Raw genomic sequence first — 14,804 nt, 5'->3', positions numbered from 1 at the left:
ACAGACTAAACCTTTAATTAGACACTCATTAAAGCCAGTATTCTTAAAATTTTTGCTGTCTCACCATCAATTCTTTCTAAAGGCTCTTGTTAAAAGACAATTGTATTTTTACGTGTATTTTTATGGTTTTGGTGATGGATTGGCAAGATTTCTAGTTTATTAAAAGGGAAATACTGTCTTGAAAACCTGGCTAGTTGTTTCTGTGGCCTTGGAAGATTGTAGTGAGAGGGAAAAGCGTTTCTGAATAAGAGAGAGAGAGAGAGAGAGAGAGAGAGAGAGAGAGAGAGAGAGAGAGAGAGAGAGAGAGAGAGAGAGAGAGAGGCGAGGATGCTTCATAACAGGAACTTCAAATCACATTCCTTTAGATAAAAAAAAAAAATAGATAAATAAAATAGTATGCAAGAAAGGATTTTATGATGGTAAACGCGAAGGGCTCTCTCTCTCTCTCTCTCTCTCTCTCTCTCTCTCTCTCTCTACCCCTTAACCAGTCCTCCCTTTCACATAAAAAAAAGAAAAACAAAATGAAAAATAAAGTAAGACGAAGACACAGACCACAAGTTGTCACAGTGATGACGGCTAAGTGGTTCAGTGGTTCCGTTGGTTCACTGGTTCGAATCTTGTTTCCTAACGGTGATCTTGTTGCTGCCTCGTCACTTACTACAAAATCACGTGGCGGCGCGGAGCAATACGAGACTAAGACACAAGCTTCATGAAACAGGATTCGAACACCTAACCTGCATTCTGCGGGGAGCTTCGAACCACTGAACCAATCGAACCACTCAGCCATTAGTTAGATTTTCGCTTGTGGTTATTTTTTTCGTCTATTTACTTTGTGTGAAGGAGAGAGAGAGAGAGAGAGAGAGAGAGAGAGAGAGAGAGAGAGAGAGAGAGAGAGAGAGAGAGAGAGAGAGAGATTTGATGAATTTGTTACGCGTATATCCCACAATACACTTAAAAGGAGACAATTACGTATCTTATGACCAATTAAAAAAAGAGAAAAGTAAACAAATAAAGAAACAAAAAAATCCGTGTGTGTGTGTGTGTGTGTGTGTGTGTGTGTGTGGTTGCCATACACTCAGCTGCGGGTGTCAGTTACCAGCGGTTGGCGAGCGAAGTGCAGGGGCCACATCTAAACAGCCACAGCGAAAGTAATACAGCATCTCGAGTAACCGTCAGCTGTGAGGCGCGTGGCTGTCCTTGGAGAGAGAGAGAGAGAGAGAGAGAGAGAGAGAGAGAGAGAGAGAGAGAGAGAGAGAGAGAGAGAGAGAGAGAGAGGAGGGGGGGAGGAGGGGCGGAGGCGAGGTTATTTAAGAGAGTAAGTTGTGCAAAGAAGTCTGAAGAAAAGTTAAAGAAGAGAAGGAAAGGAGAGAATGGAGGTAATGGAAATACTGAAAGAGAAAATAAGGAAAGAAAGGGAAAAGAGCAAAAATAAAGGAAATTATTGATTCTTTTTGTCAGAGAGAGAGAGAGAGAGAGAGAGAGAGAATGTCCCCCTCCCTATGGATATATCTAATCAAACTTACTTACACACACACACACACACACACACACACACACACACACACACATTTACTGATTCTCGGAGTAAATAAACACTATCATCAATCATCATCATCATCGCCAGACACCAAGAAAGCCAAACCCCAACCGCCTGCCAACTCTTCGCTTTCCCCTCCTCCCCTCCCCCCATCCTGCAGAATAGTAGTGGAATGTTTACCAATACAAAAACCACCTACTTACTATCACCATGTTGAGCCTCGGCCAATGTAGTAGTAATAATAGTAGTAGTAGTGATGGTAGTAAGGACGGAAGGACGGAGAACACAAGACACACACACCACTAAGTAAACACACGACGGCTGCAATAAAGACGAACTCATACTCACGACAGTACTTTCTTATTCCAATAATTAACCTTGAAAACCCTAATTTTCAGTGCTATAAATAACAGATAAAATAAAGGTACTATCTTTATAACACTTTCTCGATTAAAGACTACCATGTAACACCACGAGTGCAACAATAATAAGTACCGTCTTTGTGCAAGATGCTATTTCAATGCTTCGTAGCTTCACCAAGGGAGATGTGCCTTATGACTTCGCTTCCTTCCGTAATACTTTCTACGAGATGGTGTTTACTGTTTAGCCTATCTGGTAGTGAAATAGGCATCTACTTATTTATGCGAGAAGAAAAACTACCCAAGAGCAACAACAAAAGAGTAAAAAGAAAAGCCCACTTAGTTGCCAGTCTCGTGCAGGTCCGAGAGCTAACCAAGAGAAGGGGATGAATATTTTTTAAACCTTGTAATAGAACGAGACATACTTCTTGCTTGTTTTTCTCATGTTGTTTTACTTGTTTAGTAGGCTACCTCCTCCTCGTCTCTTTGAGAACTAGTAAATAGCACAACAATCTAGTTATACTGCTCTCTTCTTTGTTTTACGTATACAAGCCTCCAATAAACAATAGCAGTCATGATTACAACACCTCTATATAGCAACACAGTTTTCATTTAATCTACAAAACATTCTTTATTATGCAAGTATAGTTCGGTTAGACATCGTAGCCTAGTGAGAGTATAATGCAATATTGAAAATCTTTTTATATTTGCATTATCTATACTTGTAGCCTACGTATGTAATGTATAGTATGGGCATCTTTTCTATCTTATTGTAACTGTATGAACTTGCATCTAAATGTACGTATATATCAAATGTAACTTCCTTATTTCATTTATTCTTTATTCACTTACCTATCATAACATTTACTGAAGACAGAAAGCCAAAACTAAACTCTTTCATTCCATTTTATTTCACAGGCGATGAATGGCAAGGCTCCTTCGCCCCCGCCAGCCTCCCCGCCCACCGCCAAGCACCCCTGCGCCGTCCACCCCACCCCGGCCAGCGACACAGAAGTTAGAGGGGACGCAGGGGGAGGCAGCAGCGGCGTCCGGGATGAGGAGAAAGGGAAGCAGCAGGCGGGAGACGAGGAGGGAGCTGGTGACCCACATCCAGAGGATGTAGAGGAAGCGTAAGTGTTTGTCAGTAGTAGTAGTAGTAGTAGTAGTAGTAGTAGTAGGAGTATGTAATGGCAGTACAGTATGTAATGGCAGTGGTAATACTTTCTTGTGTATCTGTTGTCTTATTTCATGTATTGATTTAACTATTTGGCAAGTTTCCCTCACAAGTTGCTGGTATACCACTAATCAAGCAACTGCTACTGAAATACATAATGATTATAAACATTCTTATGACCTTAATTAGTCTTCCTTATGAGAAACTGCTACTAAAATCACGTTCATTTATCAAGTTCCCTACTCGCCTCTTCTATTATAGACACTGACGATGATCCTGTTGTGTTCCTATATACTCTCGAAGCACTCTTAGACACTCACTAAAGATACGTTCCTGTGTCAGTCTGTTTGTCTTTGCCCTACTCACCTACCGTAACCACTGCAGCGGATGTCTGGCGCGTGTGAGTGGCTGCCTCACTCTGGGTCTTGAGGACTTCTTCGAGCGGCACGGGCGTCGAGTGGCTTCCTCCCCGCGCCTGGTGGTGGTCTCCTGCCTGGCCCTCACCGCCCTCTGCTCAGCCGGCCTCCTCACCTTCACCAAAGAGAACAGGCCCTACAAGTTATGGCTGCCCCAGGAATCAGAGTTTATCAAGGTGAGGTGATTGACTGGTTGATTGGTTGATTAGGTGTTGGTGGGTGGGTGTCACTGCTGTACAGGGTCATATATCGCCAAGGTAGCATGCCGTACCGTATACCTTTTTCTTATTGCTCAGGCATTAGGGCCCACAAATACCTCCTCCTTATACGGGCAAGGCGTGTGGCAGGAATGAGGGGCAATGTTCTAAGGGCTGGGCCGCCGCGTTCCTGCCGCCGAGTTCTGCTGTAAAAACACGCTACTACCTGTGCACGTTAATATTGTCTCTCAGCGGTAAAGCACGCTCGCTGAAGGAAGGGGAAAATAAAGGGAGAGTTTCTGTACTGTGTAGCTTCTGTGGACGTGCACTTAACACACACACACACACACACACACTCATAATGACAGGTGCACGTGTGTTGCAGGTGATGGACTGGCAGGTGCACAACTTCCCCACGGACTACCGGCGCCACGTGGCGGTGTGGGAGGCAGACAATGTCCTGAGGGCGGACGTGGTGAAGGAGATGTGGCGCCTCCATTCCCGCGTGTCCTCCCTCATGGTGGGTCCTAACCACACCTCCTGGAGCGACCTGTGTGCCCGCGTGCCCACCATGCCCGGCCTGGACGACGCCCTGCCAGACTATGATTACGAGGACTTCGACTATGGGGTGCTGGGTGGAAAGCGGCGGCGGCGGCGGCGACGGCAAGCGTCAGCGGTGGTGACGGACATGTCCCGGGAAGACCTGAGCCTCAGCCTGCCTCGCGAGCAGTACTGCGATAGCCTGTCCACCCTGCCCAAGGTGTGTCTGGAGACGGGGCTACTGGAGGTGTGGGGCCACCGCGAGGAGGTCATCATGGCCCTCACGGACGAGCAGGTGGTGGCTGACCTCAACGCGGCGCACATCAGCCAGGTGTTCGGCTACCAGAGCAACTTTACCCGCTACCTGGGCAGCGTGACCCACGACGCCGAGGGCCGTATTGTGGGTGCCGGCGCCGCCCTGCAGGTGTGGGTGAGCGCGCTGGATCGTGCTGCGGTAGGGGATGGGGAGGCGGTGATAGACCACGGCAGCGGCGAGCTGGTGGACGCGGTGGGGTACGCGTGGGAACAGACTTGGGTGGAAGCCGTGCTGAACACCTCGGCGCGCCTGCCCCAGGACATGCGGGTGTTCGCGCAGGCCGCCAGCAGCTTCGGTACGGTAAGCGACGAAAACATCTGGGGTGACGTGAAGTGGCTGGTGGTGGGCATGGTGGCCATGTCCATCTTCGTGAACGGCACGCTGGGCCGCAGGAACCTGGTGCAGCAGCGGCCGCTCCTCGCCTTCATGGGCATGACGAGCGTGATGCAAGCCGTGGGCATCTCTTACGGCCTGTGCTCCTTGCTGGGGGTGCCCTACTGCACTGTCAACTCCATCCTGCCCATCCTGCTGCTGGGACTCGGCGTGGATGACATGTTCGTCATCATGGCGGCGTGGGAAGCGGGGGCGGGGAAGGACCTCAAGGAGCGCGCGGGGCACGCCATGCGCCACGCCGGCGTTGCCATCACCGTCACATCTCTCACGGACGTGACAGCCTTCGCAGTGGGCGCCACCACGGCGCTGCCGGCACTGCGCTCCTTCTGTCTGTACGCCTCAATGGGTATCCTGGCGGTGTTCGTGATGCAGTCCACCTTCTTCGTGGCGTGGCTGGTGATGGACGAGCGGCGCCTGCAGCAGCACCGCAACGGTCTGATGTGGTGCGTCACTCACAGGGACTGGAACCCCAACGCCTGCAGCCAGTGGGACCTCATGCCCGCCGCCTTCAGGCAGTGGTGCCGCCTGCTGCTCAGCACGCCCTTCCGCGTGCTAGTGTTACTCTTCACGGGATGCCTGGTGGCCTGCTCCGTGTGGGCCGCCACCAACCTCCACCGCGAGTTTGACCCCACCTGGTTCATCCCCACCTCGTCCTACCTGCACAACACCTTCCGCGCCACCACGCGCCACTTCCCCGAGACGGGCCAGGAGGGATACATCTACTTCTCCAACGTGACGCTGCCCGAGGAACTGCCGGAGTTGAACCGCCTGGTGGACGCGCTGGTGGAGAGCCGCGTGGTGACGGAGGTGAACGCGTGGTTCACCACACTCAGGGAGTACATGGCGCTGCAGTCCAAGTTTGACAACACCACACTCACCTACGCCATCCTGCAGGACACCCTCTCGCTCTTCCTGCAGTCTTCCTCCGGCGCCTCCTACCGCCAGGACTTTGCCATCGATGGGGCGCTGGACTGCCGCCGCCCCGCCCCGCCCATCATCTCCTTCAGGATCGGCATCACGCACCGCCCCGCCACCTCCCCCGCGGCGCAGGAGGCGGCGCTACACACTATCAGGACCCTGCTGGACGAGGTGCCTGTGGGTGGCTTCCGGGCGGCGTGGGCTCAGGCATATGGCGTGTGGGAGACCAATGAGGTGGTGGGCGAGGAGTTGCTGCGTAACGTGCTATCCGCGGGCGCCACGGTGGGCGTGGTGACGCTGGTGCTGCTGGCATCCCTGCCTGCCGCTCTGCTGGTGCTGGGCGCTGTGATCGCCACTGTAGCAGGCGTGGGCGGCACCATGTGGGTGTGGGGCCTGACCATCGACACCGTGTCCTGCATCGCCATCGTGCTCTCCATCGGCCTCAGCGTGGACTACGCAGCGCACGTGGCTCACGCCTTCCTGGCGGCGCGGGAGGCCGGTAGCCGCAGGGCACGGGCACGGGAAGCTGTGCTGAATGTAGGGGGCGCGGTGCTTCTGGGCGGGCTGTCCACCATGCTGTCCTTCGTGGTGCTGGTGGCCTCCACCTCCCACGTGTTCATCACCTTCTTCAAGGTGTTCATGGCTGCCAGCGTGCTCGGCCTCTACTACGGCCTCGTTTTCCTTCCCGTCGTGCTGTCCTTCATCGGCCCCAAGCCCTACCCCGCCCCGCCTCGCCCCGAGAAACTCCCTCCCCAACACTACTCCAACGACGCATTCACCCCGGACGCGCCCCGCAGCCCTGCGTAGTACCTGCGCCGCGGGGCTCCGCTGCACATGGGCCGGCCTCTTGGGGTGTCAGGACGAGGCTACGGGGGCGGAAACAGACAGACAGACAGACAGACACACACACACACACCACGGACAGGTGCCCCAGTGCCTCACCTGCCACCCTCCCCCCATCCCGATTCCTTCTCCTGTCACCTCGCGAACACCTCAACGGGCATCGTACCCACACCAAACCCTGGCGGCCGTGGCGGGGCGCCGGCCACACACCCCACGCCCTCCACCACGAGTCTCTGAGCATCTCGTCCCTGCAGGAGAGGACTGGCAGTTCAGCTGGTCACCATGCTCCTGTCACACCACTGCGGAGAGGACCGAGAATCCTTCCTTTGTACTTCCCCTGCACTGCGACGCCCTGCCATGGCCACCTTTCCTGTAGCGCGGCTGTCAGCTTCATGTGTATGTTATGTAGATACTAGATTGATGTACTGTATATAAAGAGCGAGGCTGGCGTGTGATACCTCCATTGCTGCTGTGAACCCTCTCTCCTCCTCGCAGTTTTCCTCATTACTCTTGTTTACCGTCCTAGTGAGTAAGTCAGCAAGTACAAATAGTCAATAAACTGCAAAAGTAGTCCGCTCATCCCTGTGTTTGATTCAGTCTACCTAACCTGAGTTAATGCAGTACGAAACAACAACAAAGTAATAAATAAATAAATAAGTAAATAAAAAAAATTCACACAAAACCAAAGGGAAATGATAAGTAGATAAGCAAAATAAAATGATATACTAGACAATCCAAGTAAGAGTGTGTGAGAGTGGCGAGAGAATGAGAGGCGAGGCAGCGTGACAACCATGAATACTGTGTGTGTGTGTGTGTGTGTGTGTGTGTGTGTGTGTGTGTGTTGTTATAAGGTTGTTGTTGTTTATGTTGTTTATAGGTTTATTGTATAAATGTATATACATTACATATACAAATGGTATACAAAGCGGGCATCAGCTCGCCGGCGGGGTTGTAGTGTTGTGTGGTCACGGTGGGTGCAGCGGGCTGTGGTGCCGTCGCCTTCGTGTTGTGGTGGAGAGCGGCGCTGGCAGGTCAGGCCAGGTCAGCGGGGAGGACGTGCCGCCCTGAGCACCTGTAGCATCGCCTCCCTGGGCGTGTGGCGGATGAGATGGGCCGCCCTGGCTTCACGTCTGCTGAGGAGGCCGCCGGCTGCAGGCTGGATGGGTAGGGGCGACGGTGGTCTGAGGGCGGCTGTGGCGGGGCATGACAGGAGGTAGTGTAGTAGTGGGCGGCGACTCTGCCTCCCGCAGTGCTCGCACTCCTGCCCCTCGAAGCCGTCATAGAGCTCCTCCTTCGTGCAGAAACACAGCCTGACGCGCTGCAGCAGCACGCCGTCCGCCCCGGGCCGCTGCAGGGAGGCGTCGAGCGGCTGGTAGTCGGTGGCGGCGGCGTACCAAGCCGCCTGCCTCTTCCTTGGCTCCAGCTGCCGGTGTCTGGCGCGTCGTCATGATGGCGGCGCGCCTGGCTCGCGCCTTCACCTGCCGCAGACTGCGGGGCACGGGCCTGGTCACCCGGGGGCTCTCCGCTGCTCTCTTAGCGGCCGCGTCGGCAGCCTCGTTGCCTCGCACCCCCACATGGCTGGGGATCCAGTTGAGCCTCACCTGCCGCCCCTGCGCGGCGAGGCTCTGGAGGCTGCCCAGGATGGCGGTGACGAGGCCCACGTTGTCGCTGGGCTGCGGCTGCTGGAGGGCCTGCAGTCCCGACTTGGAATCGGTGTGCAGCACCACGGTGGGCTCCTGACAGTGGTGGGCGTGCTCCAGGGCCAGCTGGATGGCCACCAGCTCGGTCTGCAGAGTGGAACAGTGGTCTGGGATCCGCACTCCTAGCTCGGTCCCTCCGGTGATGGCGGCGGCGCCCGTCCTTCCGCTGTCCGGGTCAACCGAGCCGTCGGTGTAGTACGTCACACAGCCTGGCTCGGAGACCCGGGCCATGGCCATGAGGGCGTGCTGGCGCAGCTCGGCGGTTGTGCACGCGGACTTGCTGGCGGGGAGATACGTGGCGGTGAAGTCTGCGGCGGGGATCTCCCACGGGGGCGGGGCACGGAAAGTGGGGGCAGGGAGGTCCGCCTGTGGCCACGGCCAACCCTTGATGCGGACCATGCTGCGGACGGCGAGCTGTACCCGTAGCAGCCACGGGTTGCGGCGGAGGAGCTCGTCGTCCTGCACCAGGGCTAGTCGCAGTCTCCTCTGGGCCACGCCCTCCGCATCTACCCCAGCTGCCGAGGTCCAGCTTCTCGGGCGGCGGCCCCACCAACACGACCAGCACTTGTCGCGTGGGTTCCCTGCTCCTCCAGGCGGTCAGGCGCTTAGCGGACGCCACCTGAGGGTGGGCCGCTACGGCGTCGAGGGGGAGGTCGAGCGGGTAGCGCTCCAGCACCACCATGTGCCTCCTCTCGCCGGGCTCAAGAAGGAGCGCCGCGGAGGCCTCGTCCCTAGGCGTGAGGATGTACTCTCCCTGGAGGTTTGGCCTTACCTCCATCCGCAGGGTCGGATGCTTCTTCTCGAGGGCGGTGATGGCCTTGTAGGCGCTATCGTGTTCCTCCAGGCTGCCCAGTTTGAACTGAGGGCGCGGAGGCTGCTGCCGGTGTCCTCGCCCGACGACAGTCCAACTTTGGGTGTCATCCTCCTGCTGCTGTTGGCGCTCCTCGTCTTCGCTGGCCGAGGACAGGGCGTGGGGGGCGCCGTCCGAGTGAAGGAGGGAGGCGGCGCCTGGCGAGGATAGCTCCTCGTTGCTGCCCCAGTCCCTGAGCAGGTCACGCACGGGTTCGAGGGTGGCCTTCTTGTTTGTTAGGTTCTTGTCAGGGGACTTTGAAGGAGAGAGGTCTATTGTCCTCTTCCCCACACTGTTTGCGGAGTCACTATAATCCATCATGTTCACTAGCGTCATACGGCGTAAACACGTGGTACAAGGAGTGGCCGGGCAAGACAGAGGAGCGCAGAGCGACTCCGTCTGTCCGTCACCACGCTCACCTGCCTTCTGAAATAATGCTTGGAGTTCTCCCCTTTCCCACACTCCCCATACAGCCTCTATATTAAATTTTTCAACCCAAACTTGTATCTTCTTATGTATTCACTCCTTTATGTTGTATTAGAGTAGAGAATTACTTATATTACTGGGTGTGGGGTTTAATAAAGTGTTTTGTGTGTTTTAAAATTGAATTGTTGTTTGTGTATTTGAGATATTAAGAAGATTGTTTGGTTTAGAAATGTTTTGTTGAGTTTCCCCTTAAAAGATTTTTATGGATAACTATTTCATTCCCATTTTTTCTTTCTTTTTCTTTCTTTCTTTCTTTCTTTCTTTCTTTTTTTTCTTTCTTTCTTTCTTTCTTTCTTTCTTTCTTTCTTTCTTTCTTTCTTTCTTTCTTTCTTTCTTTCTTTCTTTCTTTATTTATTTATTTATTTATTTATTTATTTATTTATTTAGAGAGAGAGAGAGAGAGAGAGAGAGAGAGAGAGAGAGAGAGAGAGAGAGAGAGAGTGTGTTCCCCCCAGACACATAGGTGTAGTCTCAAATATGTACTGAAAAATATATCTCTGTATTGAAAGCCATAACAAGACATACATACAGACAGACATACAGACAGACGGCGAATCTTAAGTACTAAAACTCAAATAAATTAATTAAATAAATAAATAAATGAGAATAACAGAAAATATAAATAATTGATGATAATAATGGTAATAATAATAATTTCCTGAGTAATTAATATATAAAGCTGGAATGAGAGAGAGAGAGAGAGAGAGAGAGAGAGAGAGAGAGAGAGAGAGAGAGAGAGAGAGAGAGAGAGAGAGAGAGAGAGAGAGAGAGAGAGAGAGAGAGAGAGAAAATATCAATAAAATAATAACAATAACAATAATATCCACACAGTTCTGTCTAAAGAATATATATTAAAATCTATCAACACACACACACACAATGAATTAATAACCACACATTATATCCACACCAATGATAAATCCACAAATATCCACACACAATTCTATTTAAAAATTACTAAATATGAATATCCACATTATATCCACACCAATGATAAATCCACAAATATCCACACACACACACACACACACACACACACACACACACGCCCAGTAGCTCAGTGGTTAGAGCGCTGGCTTCACAAGCCAGAGGACCGGGATTCGATTCTCCGGCCGGGTGGAGATATTTGGGTGTGTCTCCTTTCACGTGTAGCCCCTGTTCACCTAACAGTGAGTAGGTACGGGATGTAAATCGAGTTGTGACCTTGTTGTCCCGGTGTGTGGTGTGTGCCTGGTCTAAGGCCTATCCGAAGATCGGAAATAATGAGCTCTGAGCTCGTTCCGTAGGGTAACGTCTGGCTGTCTCGTCAGAGACTGCAGCAGATTAAACAGTGAAACACACACACACACACAATTCTATATAAAAATGACTAAATATGAATATCCACACCCATGATAAATCCACAAATATCCACACACACAATGCTATATGAAAAATTACTAAATATGAAGGAATATCCACATCATATCCACACTAATGATAAATCCACATTTGCTTCAGAAATTGTCAAAAAATAAAGAATATCACGAAAATTGAAAGGCTACAAAGAGCAGCCACCAAACTGGCCCCAACCTTGTCGGCTCTTACGTATGAAAAGAGACTGGAGACACTGGACTGACCAACACTGCAGCAGAGAAGAAAAAGAGGCGACCTGTTGACCATCTACAGAATAATGAATAATATGGAGCTTCCTGATAGGATGGACCTGCTGAAGAGGGACACAAGGGACACAAGAGGACATGGACTAAAACTCACAAAAGACAACTACAGAAGAGACTTCAAGAAAAACAGCTTCCCCATAGAGTGATAGATATATGGAATGGACTGGACAGAGAGGTGGTGTGTGCAAAGTCCACCACCACCACTTGAACACAAAATAAGATACTGTGAGATACAGAGATGGGACAACACCAGCATAGGCTCCATTCCCGTAAAATACAACTAGGTAAACACACACACACACCAATTTGGGAAATAGTTACAAGTTCACTAAATGAAGTGAAAGTTCCACTAGAATGGAAGACAGCCAAGGTAATACCAATATTTAAAGGAAGAAAGGCAACTGAACCACTAAACTACAGACCAGCATCACTTACAAGCATTTTGGGAAAGTTGTGTCAAATAATTATCAAAGAAAAATGGGTTAAACATCTGGAAGAAGAAAAAGTCATATAGAACAGACAATTTGGGTTCAGGACATGATGGTCATGTGTATCAAACTTATTAAGCTTCTACTCGAGAGTTATAGAAGGACTGGAAAGCAGAGACGGATGGTGGACACAGTATACCTGGACATAAAAAAGGCTTTTGATAAAGTCCCTCATGAAAGATTACTTTATAAACTAAAGAACATAGGAGGATTGCAAGGAATCTTATCAGAATGGATAAGGGATTATTTGAAGGACAGGGAAATGAGAACTGTGATCAGAGATACATACTCAACTTGGAGTAAAGTAACTAGCGGAGTGCCAAAAGGGTCAGTGTTAGCCCCCCATTAAGTTCCAGATTTATGTAAACGACATTCACATTGGGGTAAACAGTTATACGAGTATTAATCTATTTGCTGATGATGCAAAGCTGCTAAGAGTTGTCAAAACCAGGGAGGACGTTTTGCTGTTACAAGAAGATATGAACAAGATCTATGAATGGAGCAGGAAGTGAAAATTGGAGTTTAATGCCAAGAAATGTCACGTAATGGAAGTAAGAAAGAGTAAGAGAAGAACAGTGTGGAACTACCTGATGGATAAGGAACAAATAATGAAGACTAAAAAGGAAAAAGATCTGGGAGTGATTATACAGGAAAATCTGAACCCAAAAAACACACATAAGCAAGATATTTGGATTATCATGTAAAATGTGGACAAATATAAGAATGACATTTCAATTCATGGACAAAGATATGATGAAAAAAATCATCACAAGCATGATACGCCCAAGGCTGGAATATGCAGCTGTGGTGTGGTCTCCACGAGTTCTGAAAAGGATATAAGAAGATTAGAACGGATACAGAAGATTGCTAAAAGATGGTGCCAGAACTAAAGGACCTAATATACAAAGAATGGCTGAAGGAAATGTGACTGCCAACCTTACAAGATAGAAGAGAATGAGGGGACCTAATAACAATGTACAAGATAGTCAATGGCATTGAACAAAATAGACAAGGAAGACCTGGTGCTGGTGACTGACAGAAGATGGAAGGACAAGAGGACATGTAAACAAGATCAGGATGAGGCAGTGTGTCAAGGATATTGGAAAATAGTTTTCCTCATAGAACGGTGGAAAAGTGGAATGCATTGAGCGGTGAAGTTGTTACACCACATAATGTGCATAACTTGAAGGAAAAATTGGAGACATGGAGACAGGACGCTACGAGGCCCGCTCAACCCTGTACAATACTACTAGGTAAACACACATATGCACACATACACACACCTTCTTAGGATGTGCAATAATAGTAACAAGGCAACAGGTCTGAGTGGCAAAATTGCCACAGCCTTGTCTTGCTCCCACCAACGGTCCGAGGCTGTCCCAGTGTGTCCCATCCCAAGCATGAACTGCAGGTTGTGTGTGATGGCGTGCTGGGAAACATTTTAAACACCAAAACACAGGAACAATGAATGAAAAACATACGGAAACATTAAAAAAACATTGAAACACACGAATAATGTAAAAAAAACAGAAAAACATTAAAAACTTCAAAACACAAGATTTAAATCTGTGGGAGAGAGAGAAAGAGTGGTTATGGGGTGTTAGATTAGGTTACCTTGAAAACGAGTGTGTTTTGGGAATGTTTTGGTGTGTTTTGGGGTGTTTTGAGTGTGTTCTGTGGTGTTTTTGGTGTGCTTAGAGTGTGCTTGTTTTGGTGTGTTTTGGGGTGTTTTTGGTGTGCTCAGAGTGTGCTTTAGGAGGTTTTGGTGTGTTTTGGGGTGTTTTGAGGTCTTCTGGGGTGTTTTTGGTGTGCTTAGAGTGTGTTTTGGTGTGTTTCAACACGCAAATGAGAGACACATCTAAATATCACCCAAACACATTCAAACACCACCATACACACCCTAAACACACCCAAAGCACACTCAAATCCCCAAACAACACTCCTAAACACTCAAAACACACACCCAAATATTTCCAAACCACCCAAAACACTCAACCACCACAAAAACACAGCCAAACCCCACAAAAACACACCCCAAACATCCCAGATATGCCCCAAAAACACACCCAAACCCCACAAAAACACACTCTTTCACCCCAAACACCCCAGAAACACAGCCAAACCCCTCCAGTTTTTAAAAGATGTTTAATGATTTATTGACAGAGTATCAATAGCACAAAAACTCTTACAGAGAGAGAGAGAGAGAGAGAGAGAGAGAGAGAGAGAGAGAGAGAGAGAGAGAGAGAGAGAGAGAGAGAGAGAGTGGTAGGTTAGCTTAAAATACATTAGCATCATAACACACCCTGAAACACACAAACAAACACACCCAAAACTGCACCCAAACACTTGTAATATCCAAAAACACATTCAAATGCATCAAAAACACATGAAACACTCAAAACACACCCAAACACACTCAAACACACCTGAATATACCCAAACATACCAAAACACATCTAAACACACTCAAAACACATCCAAAACACCTCAAAACACACCCCAAATGCACCCAAGAACCCCAAAACACACCAAACACACTCAAAACACCTCAAAACACACCCAAACAGACCCAAAACACACCCAAATGCATCCAAACACACCCAAACACAATCACACGCATATCTTCCTTATGTGTGAGTCTGTAATACACTTTGTCCTTGATCTGGGAGAAGGTGGTGATGGCGGTGGACAAAACGGGTGTGGTGTTTTCAAGGCTCCGTCCTTGACTTCAAATAAATCAGCGTGTCGTTTTCTGCGGACCTGCAAATGTTTGGTTAGGTTAGATTAGGTTAGTTAAAAATTAATCAATAAATAAATAAAATGACAAAGTTAGGTTAGACTGAGAGAAGAATATGACATTCAAACAACAAGATCGCATAGTAAAAAGCTCAGGAAGGGAAGATGTCTGAGAGATGTTAAAAAATAG

At 49.3% G+C, this 14,804-nt stretch overlaps 1 protein-coding gene and 1 long non-coding RNA gene across 2 annotated transcripts in view; one reads left to right on the top strand and one right to left on the bottom strand.

Moving 5' to 3' along the window:
* The window catches only part of LOC123502903 (patched domain-containing protein 3-like), a 15,248-nt gene extending 7,976 nt beyond the window's left edge, over positions 1–7,272 (top strand). The window contains exons 3-5 of the mRNA XM_045252189.1: positions 2,815–3,026; positions 3,455–3,662; positions 4,069–7,272. Of these exons, the coding sequence (XP_045108124.1) occupies positions 2,818–3,026; positions 3,455–3,662; positions 4,069–6,657 (3,006 nt within the window). The 5' untranslated portion in view covers positions 2,815–2,817 and the 3' untranslated portion in view covers positions 6,658–7,272. The remainder of the gene's footprint in view (positions 1–2,814; positions 3,027–3,454; positions 3,663–4,068) is intronic.
* A 5,371-nt stretch (positions 7,273–12,643) lies between these two features.
* LOC123502902 lies at positions 12,644–14,581 on the bottom strand. Its single transcript, XR_006674263.1, has 3 exons — positions 14,479–14,581; positions 13,162–13,307; positions 12,644–12,703 (listed from the first exon to the last, which is right to left on the bottom strand). It is a non-coding gene; the product is annotated as an uncharacterized LOC123502902 (long non-coding RNA).
* Positions 14,582–14,804: the final 223 nt, after the last annotated feature.

The sequence above is a fragment of the Portunus trituberculatus genome, chromosome 12 (assembly GCF_017591435.1).
Source record: "Portunus trituberculatus isolate SZX2019 chromosome 12, ASM1759143v1, whole genome shotgun sequence".
NCBI classification, from domain to species: Eukaryota; Metazoa; Arthropoda; class Malacostraca; order Decapoda; family Portunidae; genus Portunus; species Portunus trituberculatus.
This window is presented reverse-complemented; position numbering and strand designations above follow the sequence as displayed.